Source organism: Motacilla alba, chromosome 1A (assembly GCF_015832195.1).
Source record: "Motacilla alba alba isolate MOTALB_02 chromosome 1A, Motacilla_alba_V1.0_pri, whole genome shotgun sequence".
Lineage (NCBI taxonomy): Eukaryota > Metazoa > Chordata > Aves > Passeriformes > Motacillidae > Motacilla > Motacilla alba.
Window position 1 is genome coordinate 50,135,015 of NC_052031.1, and position 13,731 is coordinate 50,148,745.

Sequence of the window (13,731 nt, forward strand, 5' to 3'; positions counted from 1 at the left end):
ACTTATGGTACTCAAGCAACACTGGCTATCCCTATCCACCCACTCCCAGCAAGGTGCCCAACCCATGAGGACTCGCAATATTAAACAGATTAGATTTTGAGACTTAGTACACCAAAACTCTTATTTATTGATTGTTTTTTCTGTATCTTTGAGATGGAGGTTTCAGAGGAAATTATTCCCAGCTGAGGGACTGGAGTGTGAAGTCTCCTTGTGTATCAAAGTAGTCAAAGACAGAGAGGTTAAGCCGGTTCGGGAACGTGAACTGGTGGCCTGGCAGGTGGACTGTCACATCATTTTGGTTGACAGAAAAAGTGATCTGCAAGGCAAATGGAAAAGTTAGAGAGAGTTTTCATGAGCCTCTGCAGCACTGCTGTGCCACCCTCCACTTCACAGGGTGAACAAGCTCAGTAGAATAACCTGTTCATCAACAGCAGGAGTGTTATTCTGGTCTCCCAAAAGATGCCCATTCCCTGCTCTGTTCAATAGTAACATCTCTGAGCCATATGGAGCTTAAACATTTGATCCCCACCCTCCATCAGAGCTCAGAGCCCTGAGTGGTGGCACTGGCCAAGCAGGAGAAGCCAGCCACCTCCTGTAGAGGCAGCCCTGGGACAGCCCTTGCAGCTGGGTGTCCTGTGCCAAACACCCTCCCTTCACCAGAGCATGCAGAGTGTGTATATAGATATTTAAATATATGCATGCCTCACCTCTGCTGTGCCCCCTTTCTGGAAAGGAAAGACAGTCTCCCTGTGCTCTGCACCCCACTCTTCCACCTTCTTTGAGTTGCACACGATGGTGTTCACATCGCCATGAGCATCAAAACGGGGATTGAAGTGAAGTCCGAGGAGGGTAGCATCCTTGCCTAGATTCATCACAAAGCTGCAGAGGAAAAAAAAAAGCAGACATCAATACAGCTGAGAAAATAAAATAAATACTATGGTAGCATGTTTCTCATTACCATGAGCACCCCTGGGTCTGTTTCTTCAAGCTCACCTGAGAGTAACCCAAGAGAAACCCTTTGCTAAATTACACAGCGTCCCTAATAAGATGGTGCTGTGGCAGTAAGGGGCACTTTTTTGGGATGATAGGCTCCAGAGTGCCATCCCTGGGAGAGATGCCACTTCCTCAAAGCTTTTAACAAGAGAATGGTTCAGTACACAGTGCCCTGAACAGAGTTATCATACACCCAAACCAACTCCAAGGAGTCAGTTGCTTTCCTTAGATTTCCTTTCAGTCCTGAACAGTTAGCTACTGCTGCATTCTGCCTGACAGCCAGTGCCTTCTCCCCATCCTGCAGGCAGCTGAAATAATTACCATGTCATTATCTATCCCAAAGTAACTGCAACAGCAGTGGGAGGACTTTCCTAGCCTAGTGGCCACCTTGCCCTCAGGCCTCTCACCCAGATGAGAAGAGGCATATTATTTGGCAAGAGAAAGCCTGGGAGGCTTCACTCAGACAGTATCAAACTTCAAAGGCACTGGGAAGAGCTGGAGCATGTTTCCTGGAACACCGCTAGTTCTGGTACAGTGGCTACAGGCTCCACCTTACCTGCAAAGGGCCCCCCAGCCACAGACCTGCACAAGGGCTGGGGACTGCTGCAGAGGCTTCGCTGGGAAACCCAGCCACCCAGACCCCTGGTACCTTTCCACTTCAGCCCACCTGCCTGCTCACCACCTTTTTTCCTTCTTTCCCCACCACCATGTGAGAGCACCAAATCCACTGCGGCACCTTAAATGTCCCTGCTCCTGGCATCTTCGTGCAGGGGAGAGGATGTGGTGGAGCAGATGGTCTCAAACCAAATCTCAGTATAGACACAGCTTCCATTTCCTTCACCCTGCACTAGAGAGGATGTGGTCACTGCCAGCGTGTGCAGCTGGAACTTCACATCTGCTTTGGCTTAGCCCCTTGGCAGTACTGTGTCTGCAATGTGCATTAGGTGATGACTCACTGGAGGCATTGCTGGTGTTAACCCCTTCTCCTCTTCTACCCAAGGGACAGAGTCCTTTTGCCACCACCTTTTGCAGACCCCTCGGTGTGGTGCCCTGGCCATGCCTGGGCAGCACAGCACAACTCACCTCTTGGCATTTGGTGCAATTTTCCCCTTGACAGTGAGGCGCTGGCCAGGCTTGAGACCCAAGTTGGTGCACACTGGTCCCTGGGGAATGTGGAAGCAGAGACATTAGCTCAGTACCTGCTGGCTCACTTGTTCTGACTTGGCAGCTTTCCCTGCTGCCTTACAAGACATGCTTTGCTTTGGACCCGTGGAGAAACAGGGAAGCACCCTTGCCCTAGGGCATTGCAGCAAGGACATCCCAGAGAAGTTACCCCAATCACATGGCACATTTGATTTGAGCTCAATTTCCTAATCTTTCTCCTGCTGCTCTCATCAACATATCTGTATTTCACAGCAGTGAAGTGTAAGTACCTGCACACTCCAATCACACCCACCCCATCCCAAACACACCCATGTGCCTTGCAGGTCTTGTGTCATCCCACACAAATCTGTCTGGGATTGGCGGGGATGGAGACTCTACTCCCTTCCCCTAGCTCGTGTTTGAACTTCAAGCCTTGCCCAGGTCCAAGGACTCAGACACCTTGCTTCCCATCTCCCAACAGCTTCAGCTTTTTTTTATGTAGGCTCAGTATTTGCAAGAACATTCTCCTGCTCCACAGAGACACCTGCCCCCCACCTTCTCTCTAGGAGAATCAAAGCATCCTGGCAAACCCATATGTATTCATTTTTCATCACAGCAGAGCCAGGACCTCAAGAATACTGAAAATCTTTCCCTATCCCACCTTAAAAAATAAGCTTGCTCTTGGGACAATTCCTGCTTAATCACCCTCAGCCTACTGAAAGGCAAATCAAAGAAGTGCAGTCACTCTTCTAACACAAGCATCTCCCTAGCAGAATAGCTAAGGAAGGGATCTTGGAGATCCACACCCCCTGCTAAAGCAGGTTCACGTAGAGCAGGTTGCAGTGTCATGTCCAGGTGGCTTTTGAATACCTCCTGAGCAGCAGACTCCACAACCTCTCTGTGCAGCCTGTTCCCTCTGTCACCCTCGCAGTGAGGAAGCTTTTCCTCATATTCAACTATAGCTCCCTTTGTTTCAGTTTGTGCCTCATGCCCCTTCCCCTGTTGCTGGGCAACTCTGTAAAGAGTCTGGCCCCATACTCTTGATACCTGCCCTTAAGATAACCTCTCTAACTTCTTTAGGTAGTAGTAGTCCTTGACATTCACAGAACACTTCTGTAAGGCACATTCCTTCCAAGAAAGAGAAGAATAACAATTCAATGACTCACAAAAACTTCAGCAGAAAGCAAGCAGCAAGGCTGCCCAGAGAAGATGCTCAGACAGTAATAAATGTTACCGCAGCAGCTTCTCCAGAGTAGAGCTGCAGTAAAACAGGTTAGGACTCAACCCAATGAGGATCCTCACAGGTACTGCCCCAAAGGGATCCCACAGGAAAAAAAAGAACCATTGCTGCCAGAACACAAAATAGCAGCCAGCCCTCTGTAGTGGATGCAGCAGGGAGTGTCCCTCCCCAGTAGCTCTAACAGACCCTCTGACACTGGGGCTGATGTGCAGGCTAGCACAAGCACCCTCACACCCAGCCAACACAGTCACCACAGTCCCACCTCCAGCAAAGCTGCCCCGTTCCTCTCTCTACTCACGCAAGACATGGTGCTGCTGTGCAGGGCAGAGCTCCTCTCCGCTGAGGTGCAAGGGTCCCAGGCGAGTAGCTCCTGGAGCCCCACCCTTGCCTTTAAAAAGATGGAGAGCTGAGTTGCCCCAGCCCTTCTCCACCCCATGCACCAATGGGAAGGGGTAGCAGGGGTTGGTTTTGGGAGGAGGGAGGGTCTATTAGACAAAGCTGCCTCCTCCCACACTCACCCAGCCTCCTCTCCAGGATGCTGAACACAGCCCTTCCAAGCAGGCTTCGGGCCACTCTAGGAGGAGATCCAGCTGTGTGTGGCCATGAATCCAATGGAAAATAGTTTTACAATGAATGTTTTATTATCCAAGGCTTTTATCCCACATGGAAAATGGATCGAGACTTGGCGGGAAGGGTCTGTAGTGGGGGGGGGGGGGGGGGCTCTTCAGCTCTGGTTAAATCAGGAGTAGAAGAATTGTTGCTGGGCACATGTAGTGCCTCAGAAACTCTTTGTAGTCCAGGTGAAACCCCAGTAACAGAGGACTGAAGCTGTATCCAGAGTCACCCAGGTGCACTATGAATCCTTTCTGTCCCCAGAGACTGCCCAGCTGCTGACCCAGCCTTTACCACCTGCTTTTGTAGGTGTGGGAACCAAAGGAGGGAAAACAGCCCTTTTGCTACAGAACCCATAGGTACCTTCAAAACTCTATAGTTCATCTTGGCTGCAGGGCAGAGTAAGCCAGGAGGAAACCACCTTGGAAGGTTGGGAAGAAATTATCCAGCAAAGTGCTGTGCCTGGATTTTGATTCTACCCTGAACACAGCTAGGGGCCAGAGGAAGAAGGGGATGGGGGCAAAATGCTTCTATCACAGTAAGCCATAGGATCTATATGTCTTTTATCTGCCTCTGTGTTCTCTTTGTGGCAAGTATGATTCACTGGGTGAAAGGATTCCTTTGGAAAAAGTTACCCAATTACTACATGGCTCAACTGTAATTACACTGAAAGAGGAGGAAAACATTCAGGCAGTGTGCCAAGCCTGTGGCTTAGAGCTCTCCTTGTCTTGCATATTTGTCTCTAAATCACAAGACGCTCTGTGATTTCCTTAAGAGGCCCAGAACTGAAACTCTCTCAAACAATTTTTTCTTCCATGACTGTGAAGCCCATCAGTTCCCTCTCTGCTGAGGATGTGAGAGTCCCCAGCCCTGTTACCCCCCTCTAGTATGACCCCTGAGGATGGCACTACTGAGTATTTCCAGTTGATGCCATCAATGCCAGCAGAGGTAGCAAAGAGACCCTCTTGCCTGCCTGTCGGAGAGGGCAGAAACAGGCTCCAGGCTTTGGCCAGGTTGCTGATCACTCTGTGACATAAGAGGGCTGTAGTAAATGCCAAAGTGGTCTTCTCTGCTCTGACATGCCTGCTCCCCCTTTTCTCCTCCTGGTCACTTGCCTCGGGGTTCAGTCTTGTGCCTGATCAAGGGATCCTGTTGTGCAGGATGAGAAGTGCTCTATACGAGGAGAAGAAAAAGTGAATAGAGTCAGCCTCCCTCTACTTGGGATGTGTGTGTTATTAAATAAATTCCTTTCAAATCCAAGGTTTTGTGAGACTAAACCCCAGGCATCCCTCCAAGTACTTGAGCTGCTGCTGGAGCCATGGTCTAGGGGGCTGGACTGGTAGGGACTGTTGGATGGGGAAGGGAAATGTGTAAATATTTGCTCTCTTGGAGATAGAGGTGGAAGGGGCCTTTTAAAAGCTGTGGGGTAAGTTCTGTGTTTTCTGCAGCATTTCTGGTAGCTAGGCAGTGTGACCAAGCCTTAGCAGCCACGAGGTCCTTGAGTTATATCTGTCCAGGGACCTTCCTCCAAATGCTGCTGGGGAGATTAGAGACCAGCTAATGGCTAAGAGATGATAATGAAGGAGGGGCTGCCATTCAAGAGAAGGTGCTTAAAGAGCTATTCATATCAAGAAAATTCAGGTTTCAGGCTTGAGTCTACCTTGGGCAGCCTATATTTGTCTGATAGAAGTCCAGGTGTCTTCACTGGCTTTCATGAAACCTTGAATTAAATGGCATTAGCACAACAGGCTCATTCCACAGGCAAGGGGGCCATGGGGTGTCCCATTGCCTGCAGGCCATGGGTCACCACCATCAGGACAATGTCATGTTGGCCTTCCTGTTGGAGACATCATGATGAAGTGACAAACTCTAAAGCTCCAGCATTAGCACCCTCACAAGGGATGGCTTAACTGAGGGGAGGAAAGGTCCCTGCTCACCCTGCTGTCACAGCAGGCAGGGATGGTGTCCCCAGGTGTACTGACACCTACTCCACCACATTGGAGACACAGAGGTGCTTGCCTGTGATTTTCAGGAGCAATGTGGTGTAGAAGAGCCACTGTGGGTTGAGAAGGGTAGAGCCAGACTGGCTAGAGCTGGCAATCTTCACCGCCTGTCACCTCCTTCCTTATCAGTGTGCAGTGGCCCAGCCAGGGGATGTGCCAGCAGTTTAGCAGCCCATTTGATCTGCAAAGGATGCAGATAAGGAAGGTGAGGACAGATCACAACAGACTATGGTGTCATGGGCTTGTGTGGGAACTCTACATTGGGACAGGGCTCTTCTTCTCCACCATTCCTGCCTCTCCTCACCAGAAGAGCTCTCCTGCATAACATTTCAAATCCTAGCTTTGTATTAGAGGGAGAGTCACTGATCTGCATTGTAACCTGGGGAGCAAAGGTCTTCTTTGCTCAGTCCAAAGGGAGTGAGTGGATTGTGATGCTGTGGCTTCAAACAGTGCTCTTGTCTGTGCCAATCTCTTGGCCAGAGGGAGCCATAAGTGTGGAGAGAGGAGTAACGACTGTGGGATATAACTTCAACAGTGCCTCATCTCTGGTTACGAGGGTGAGGGAGGTGGTTTTTGCATCTGTACCTGCTTTCTGCAAACTGGGGTTGTGTCCTGGACTGGACGGGGCCAGGAAAAGGGGGTGTAGAAGAGCCAGCTGCCATGACAGGGACAGACCAAATTCACAGACAATTCACACAGGTGTTCAAGCCCAGGCATCACAGCAAAGACCCCACCAAGCATGTACTATGCTAGTTGTAGGCACCATGGGCACCTCCAGTGTGGCCTGTGCTTCAGTCACCTGCTTCCTGGGAGCAACTGGCTAACCTCTCCCTAGCCTTTCCTTGCACAATCTGCTCACTCTCCTTGGAAAGTGCAAATTGCCCTTGTGAGCAATCCCAGACAGTCCTCCAGCTTTTAGTGCCTTTGGAGCCTGAACCCATCCCCCAGTGCTGGCTGTGACCCAACATTCCCTTACAAAGGGCCAGACGTCCCTGTCTGTCCCTAGGGCTGCTCATAGTGCTCATTGTGGCTCTTCTCTCAGGACCTCAGCCTTCTTCCTACACTCTCCTTGGCACTCAAAGATCCCAGGCTGATCTTCCTATGCTGAGATGGCACGTTTTCTTGAGATCACAGCCTCCCTCATGGACATCCTCACACCTCCCAACCTCCAAGCTGCAATACACCTTAGGTTGAAGAGGGAAACATGATTGCTAAAAGAGAGTTTCATCATCGCGAGTAGCTTTGATTTAGAGCATGCCTTCTGGTCTAGCTGATAGGCACTGGTATGCCTCAGCATAGCTGGACTGGTCCTGCAGTCTGAGGGCTGGAGTCCAGCTAGTGCAAGCTGTGGGGTTGAGTTGGAACACTGGGCCAAGCCGAGGGGTGGCTCTAAACAAGGTGGTTTGGCAGCTGCCAAAGGAGAAGCCCAGTCAGGCAAGCGTCTGAAGCAAAAGAGCAAAGATCTGTGCCAGATGTTCTTGTGAGAGATGCAGGAATAGATGGGGCATCCTGATGGATGACCGGGGAGGAGTGGGAAAGGGCCTGGCTGAAAAGCCTATGGACCAAAGCCTGCTTGTACACTGTGCTCTTCAGCTGGCAAAAGCCTGTTTTGGCTGCAGTTACTCTTGCAGTGATTTGCAACACCTTTCCACTGGGAGAGAGCCTTTGTACCTGTTCAGCCACTTTGTGTTATGTGGCCTGTGGTATTTTAAACTAAGAATTAGGTGTGCTAAACTCAGATTTATTATGTTGTGGACACAGAGCCTCACATCAGGAATGAGCCACAGCAGGATCTCCCAAGCTTTGACTGCTGAAACATTTCCAACCACATCCAATTTCCTGGATTAGGAGCCGTCTGTGAGGCTCCAACTCCTGCTGACTCCAGAATCCCTGCTTTCATTAAATCAGTATGGAAATATGTTCCCAGGTGGTGAAGATAATCCTGCAAATGTTATCAAAGCGTACCTGGACGAGTGATTTATCCGGGCGAGCCTGATGTTACAGCTTGGGGAAGCAGGAATGACTCCTTGCACTAATGATGCTGGGATGCGTTAGACACACCTCTAAGTGCATCTCAAGAGGTTCCCAAACCCATGCTCCCCACCTTCTCCCCTGCACCTCTGGCTGCTCACACTGGGCTCCATCTTGCCTTTTGGGGTGCAAAGTCTGCAGTCTTTGCAGCGCTTGGTGGGGAAGGGAGTGCTCCTGGTTTGCCAGTGAGGTGGTATCTCTGTCGCTGTGGGATGGACACAGCACCCTGGCCAGGGAGGCAGGGAGGGAGCTCGGTGCTGGGTCGTGGCCACGGGCAACATGAACCAGCCTGTGTCAGCCCACGGAGGTGGCTGGCCCAAGCTGTTCAAGTGCCGTTCTGGCATGTGAGATCAGCGAGGAGACACCCACTGATGAGGGCTGACTCCTCTGTCTGCTGGGGTGACAAGGGTGGGACTCCTCACCTGACCATGCTGGAAATACTGACAGCACAGCAAAAAAGCCTTTGGTTTCCTTGGGGTGAAGGATCCTGACTTCGAGGCTGGAGCACGGGCGTTAGCAGGTCTTTAATCGGGAAGGCTCCAGGCCATGTGCTCTTCAGTTTGAGGGCACTTGGCCCAGGGCAGCACAGCAAAGGCAAGTCAAGGAGGAACGCTTCAGGAAAGCACGTTCTTGGTTTTGACACAGAGAGGTTGCTCTCAATGACATAGCCTGGACCAGGGGGTTGCTGCATGTAGAGTATTTCCAAGAGCTAAAAACGCAGGTTAAGCAAAGCCTGGCAATTCCTGCTGAGCCGTAGGGGAACAGCAAACTGGGGAAGAGCTGTATGGTGAATGGAGCAAGTCTTAAGTTCTGCTGTCAACAAAGTACAATTAGGGACCTCATACAACTCTGACTTTGAAGCCCGTAATATATTTCTTATTTAAAAGAAGTGCAAAATCAACTTCTGACCAGTGGCATGAATTTCCAATTTTCTTCAAATAAATCAAGTCAAATATATAAAAGGAAAGGTAAAGATAGAAGTGAAAGTGAGTTGGGGTGCAGCATGTGTTGTTTAAGTGGTGCAGGCACTGAAGACAAGGCTTCAAACCTAACCTATAAGAAATTACAAATTTTGAAAGCAGGGCCGCAAGCTCAGCAAATGCTGACTATGGAGGGGAAAACATTGCCACTGCTTGTCTGGATGTTGGCTAATGACTTCCAGAGGGCCTGCAACATAAGCCCCACACCGCTGCTGCAGGACAGAAAGATATAATTGTGCTAAAATATGACGCCAAGAATTATTCCTGTGCTGCTCATTAGTGCTGGAAGTTCAAGGGCAAGGAAATGTAGCTCCATGCATGAGGGTCAGATGTTTCATCACAGGTGTGCCAGAACAGGAGAGCTGCCGGCTATTGCCTGACTGTGGCCACTGGCTCTGTGCTGCTGCAATACCCAATTTGGTGTCCTTGAGGTACCTTAGATGCCTGCCATTTATTGAGCCTATTTCAAGCCTAGAAATAACCTGCTGAGGCATATTTGCTGTCTCATTTTTTGTCTTTTGTTAAAGTGACTTTTGAGATGCGTCGGGCAGACTTTGTTTGCTGTACTTAATATGCAAATTGTAAGTGGATGCTGTGTTTGAACATGTTGCAGCAACCCAGGTGCTGGTTTCAGGTCTTCCAACAAACAGTGCTCAGGAGAAGTATGTTCATGGAACACAGGCACGTCCTCCTCCAACACCCTTGAGACCGAAACTCAGCTGCATGCCATTTTTCAGTAAGCAATGCGTGTAAAAAACAGTGTGGAATGATAATCCCGAAGAAGAGGGTTGTTGTGAGCAGGCTTTGCTGCCAGGAATGACAAGAAGCCTGAAAACACCTGTTTGGTATTTTTTTGTGTGTATGGGAAGTGGTACCTAGGGTGTGGGCTGTGATGTTAGTCTCCACACATGTCAGAAACAGCAGCAGAGATGCTCAGGAGGTGAGACCAGCAGGGAGCCTGAGCACATCAGGTTTTACTCCCTGAGACAAACCCTGCTTGGGCCATTGCATCTACATTCATCTGCAGCCAGCCCACGAGCCGGTATTAGGGGCACATCTCGTGCTTGGAGAGCCTCCAAAGCACATGGGACCACAAGGCATCGACAGAGCTGAACAGAAGCCAAGGCAGGCAAAAGACCAACTTGGCCTTTCCAGAGGGGAATGGGGCCCCACCAGACAGCAAGGGCTGGAGAAAACAGAATTGCGTTGGGCAGACATGCAGCTGCTCTCCCTGAGGGTCCTGTGGGTGGCACAGCTCATCATTCCCCAACAGGGATGCATCCTTCTGGAAGGGACGGAGCTTGTGCAGCCTGGGACTGTCCTCCACGAATTGACTGGGGACCCTGAGTCCCCCAAAATGCCCTTGGGGGTTTCAGTAACATGTGCCATCCTTCACTTGGTGCCCCAAACATTTAGGTGTCAGTGAGCTCTGTTAGGCAGCTGCTGCCTGCCACCCTAGAGCCGGCTGGAACAATTATCCTGGTAAGCTGTCTGCTATCTGCCAGGATCAGCTGCTGAAATAGGAGGGTGTTTCAGCAGGGCTTGGCACCCTCATTTCCCTGAGGCTTACACTATTGGGGGGGAGAAAGTGCAGGGCGCTTTCTGATGCAATCACAGTTTGGAGGCTTTGGAAAGCACTGGGATGTGTTATTCTCTGCCATGCTGCTAGTTCCCACTCCCTTGCAAGGGAGCCCAGACACCCTTGAGGCTGGTGGGCACAAACACATCACTGCTGTGGTGAGGCTGTGTTGCTCTTTTGGGAGTTTTTGCAAATGGATCCTTCCAAAGAAGCCCTTTGTAGAGCCATCTCTGCTGCTGCCACCAAGAACATCCACCCATCATCATGTCTCACACAAGGGCCTGCTCTCCCTCACCCCTCACTTCTCCAGCTTCCTTTGCACCCTGGGCAGAGAGCAGGTGCTGAAGCAGCCCACCAACACCCAAGTTGGTCTTTGCCAGACTGCAGCACCTGGGAAGAGTGACCTTTGGTGCTCAGCCCAGTCTAGGTGTCAACTGTCCACACCTCATGCAAAAGATAGGATCCACACTGGGGCTCTCCTTGGTTCCCTCCTAGAGATCCTGAGCTGGGGCAGGTTCACAGCAGCAGCTGGTGGGGTGGTAATGCGGGTCATTTTGTCAGGAGCACGAGCTCACACACCCCCAGCACTGGCAGCACAGACATATTCTCCCTCTCTTCTGCACTGTGTTCCTGGCCAGAAGTTCCTTTCCCAAAGATTGGGTCATTTTTCCAGAAGAAGGCCAAGGATCAGCTCGTGTCCCAGTAGAGGTGGGTGACTTGTGAGAAGGGCAGGAAGCATATTGAAGCCCTTAGCACCAAAATGAACAACATGGCTTTGTTCTACAGGATTGCTCTTGTTGCGATGGACATGGAGGCCAAGCACTGACAAACTCCTGACTTTTGCTGGAGGGGTAAATCTTGACATGCCAACCAACTGCCCAACCATGTGTTAGGTGGGGGGCTTTTCTGTGGGACAGTTTTGAGGATTTTATGAAGCATATTTAGCCTGTCGGCTGCTGGTTGAGAGATGTTTTGGTAGAGAGTAGGATCACAGATTAGGCAAAGGGGTTGATGAGATGTACTATCAGCTTCTGATTCACCTCGTCACAGTGGGAACCTGGGGGAAGAGGCATGGACGTTCACTTGCAACATCCACACACCGCTGCTTTGGTGGCAAGTGCTGCTCGCATGAGCATGAAGCCTGCTCCTCTCACCCAGCATGGAAGGCAAGGGAGAGTCCATCAGCCAGCCCGGTGTTTTTGGATATACCTGCCTTTCCCAGAGGCAGCTAGTCTGTGAGGCATGTCCACGCTGTCTGTTCAGCCCACAGCAGGTCCACCAGATACACCATGAAGCCAAGGGCCACTGCACCATATAAAAGTTTCCCTGTACAGGGTGGATTATGTTCAAAAACCATGGACATCTGAGAGGTACTGGCCTCCAGGTCCTCAGGCATTTGCTCCACAAGCAGGCAACACCTGGGATTCATTATTTCCATTCCCACCAAAGCAAACAGGGGAAAACCAGGGAGGTTCTCCTGGTCTCTGCACTGGCTATATTTAGGCAGGTTCAACTTGTGATATAATCCACCTCCTCTCATTTAAAGGGAAGATGGGGCATGAGAGAAGTTCCCAGGTCAAGCCATGATAAGGAGGTAACCTTATAGGGAAAGGTCCATCTCTACCAGGTCTGCTGTTGTGTAACCTTGCCCCGAGTGGGACAGGACCTTTGCAGGACCTAGCCCTAAGCCAAGCTGTGGGCAAGGCATCCCCCATACCAGGCAGGGTGAGCACCCTGGACTTGTTCCACTAGCTCTGCTGGGAGCAGAGAGAGATTGCTGCTGGCAGGAGCAATCCAAGGGCCACTGCTGGATTTTGGGTTGGAGCACTGTGAACTTGGTGCTGGGCAGCCCCAAAAGAAGGCAACTTCTTTAGAGCTCAGTTTTGGCACCCCATGAAGTGCCTTCCAGCCCAGGGGCATATGGAGAGGTCCAGAAATAGGGGCCAGCCTCCACACCCCTCAGTGACTGCCAATCTGCTGTCTGTTCAGGATAAGAGCTGTTGGGGAGAGAAGTCTCCCTGGGCAGGCTGACTTTCTTGGAGAGAAACAAGCAGGAGGCAAAAGCCCCAGCCCTCCCAAAATGCACCCCTTCTTAACAATAGTACTGTCAGCAGGGACTTGTGCTGTGTGACAGAGCTCCCCATGGCTGTTGGGGACTTATCTAACCCCTAACAAGATGCAGGGAGACACATCATTCTGACAGTCCTTCCCTGGAAAACAAAGGCATTTGTCTCTCTTTGTGGTGTTCTGTTTATTTGGGGGAAAGGGAAGGAGAAACAGCAGAGAGCAGAACAGAGCCTTGCCCCACGTGGTGCTTTATTCATCTGCCCTGGGGGTGCAAGCTCAGTTTTGTGGGCAGGGGATGTTTTACCTGCTGAGCAAGTCCATGAGGACCTGTGCCCACTAGCAGGGATGAGCGAGCAGGGATGAGTGGTGCAGGGAGAGCAGTGGCTGGGAGAAGGACCCATCAGGTCTGGTGGGGCCAGGCTGTTGAGGGACAGCCCTACAAGTAGACAGAACTGCTTCTCCAGCCATGGATGTTAGGGTCTGAGGAGTGTGGTCAAAAATACAATCAGCCTGTCAAAATCAGCCTCAGTCTTCCCAAGCTGGCAACCCACCCACTTGGCACAGGCTCTCACCCCACCTTCCCTGGGGCCTGCTCCCCTCTCAGAAAGACCCAGCCTCTTTGCTTGGTGCCACAGAGGAAACGGGGCTCTGTTTCCCCCTCTCTTCCTGCAGTGCTGAGGGCTGCAGGATGACTGCCCACCATGCTCAACTCTCCCTGCTGGTGGGTGAGGGTACCCATGAACTTGCTCGACAGGTAAAACCTTCCCTCCCTGGGAAGTCTCTCCCTGCATTTTATGACTGCTTACCTATGAGCCAAGGATGCCTTTTTGGCAGCTCCAGGAGAGGGCCCGGCTGGGTGCGGAGTGCTGTTTTTCTCTGGGATTTTATTACTTGCTTTGTTTCTCAGGGTGTCTCAGTTGGCCTTCCTTCAAGCTCACCATTGCTTCATCACTATCCACTCTCTTCCTTCCACCAATCCTGCATAGACCCCACACACAGCAGAGAAGCCACAGGCAGCACCTGGCACTTTCTGGAAATCTCTCTGGCAAAAAGACCCACACCTGAGCCTTGCTACAAGCTCTG

At 51.0% G+C, this 13,731-nt stretch overlaps 1 protein-coding gene across 1 annotated transcript; it reads right to left on the reverse strand.

Moving 5' to 3' along the window:
* Positions 1 to 103: 103 nt before the first annotated feature.
* Positions 104 to 3,755, reverse strand: LGALS1 (galectin 1). The gene is made up of 4 exons (XM_038155168.1): positions 3,675 to 3,755; positions 2,077 to 2,156; positions 708 to 879; positions 104 to 316 (listed from the first exon to the last, which is right to left on the reverse strand). The coding sequence occupies exons 1-4, from the start codon at positions 3,681 to 3,683 to the stop codon at positions 173 to 175; spliced, it is 405 nt and encodes a 134-aa protein (XP_038011096.1). The 5' UTR covers positions 3,684 to 3,755; the 3' UTR covers positions 104 to 172.
* Positions 3,756 to 13,731: the final 9,976 nt, after the last annotated feature.

Coding starts and splice junctions, on each gene's coding strand:
- LGALS1 (XM_038155168.1), bottom strand. Junction 880..2,076: donor ATTGCACCAAATGCCAAGAG/GTGAGTTGTGCT, acceptor TTTCCTCTGCAG/CTTTGTGATGAATCTAGGCA. Junction 317..707: donor AGAAAGGGGGCACAGCAGAG/GTGAGGCATGCA, acceptor TTTGCCTTGCAG/ATCACTTTTTCTGTCAACCA.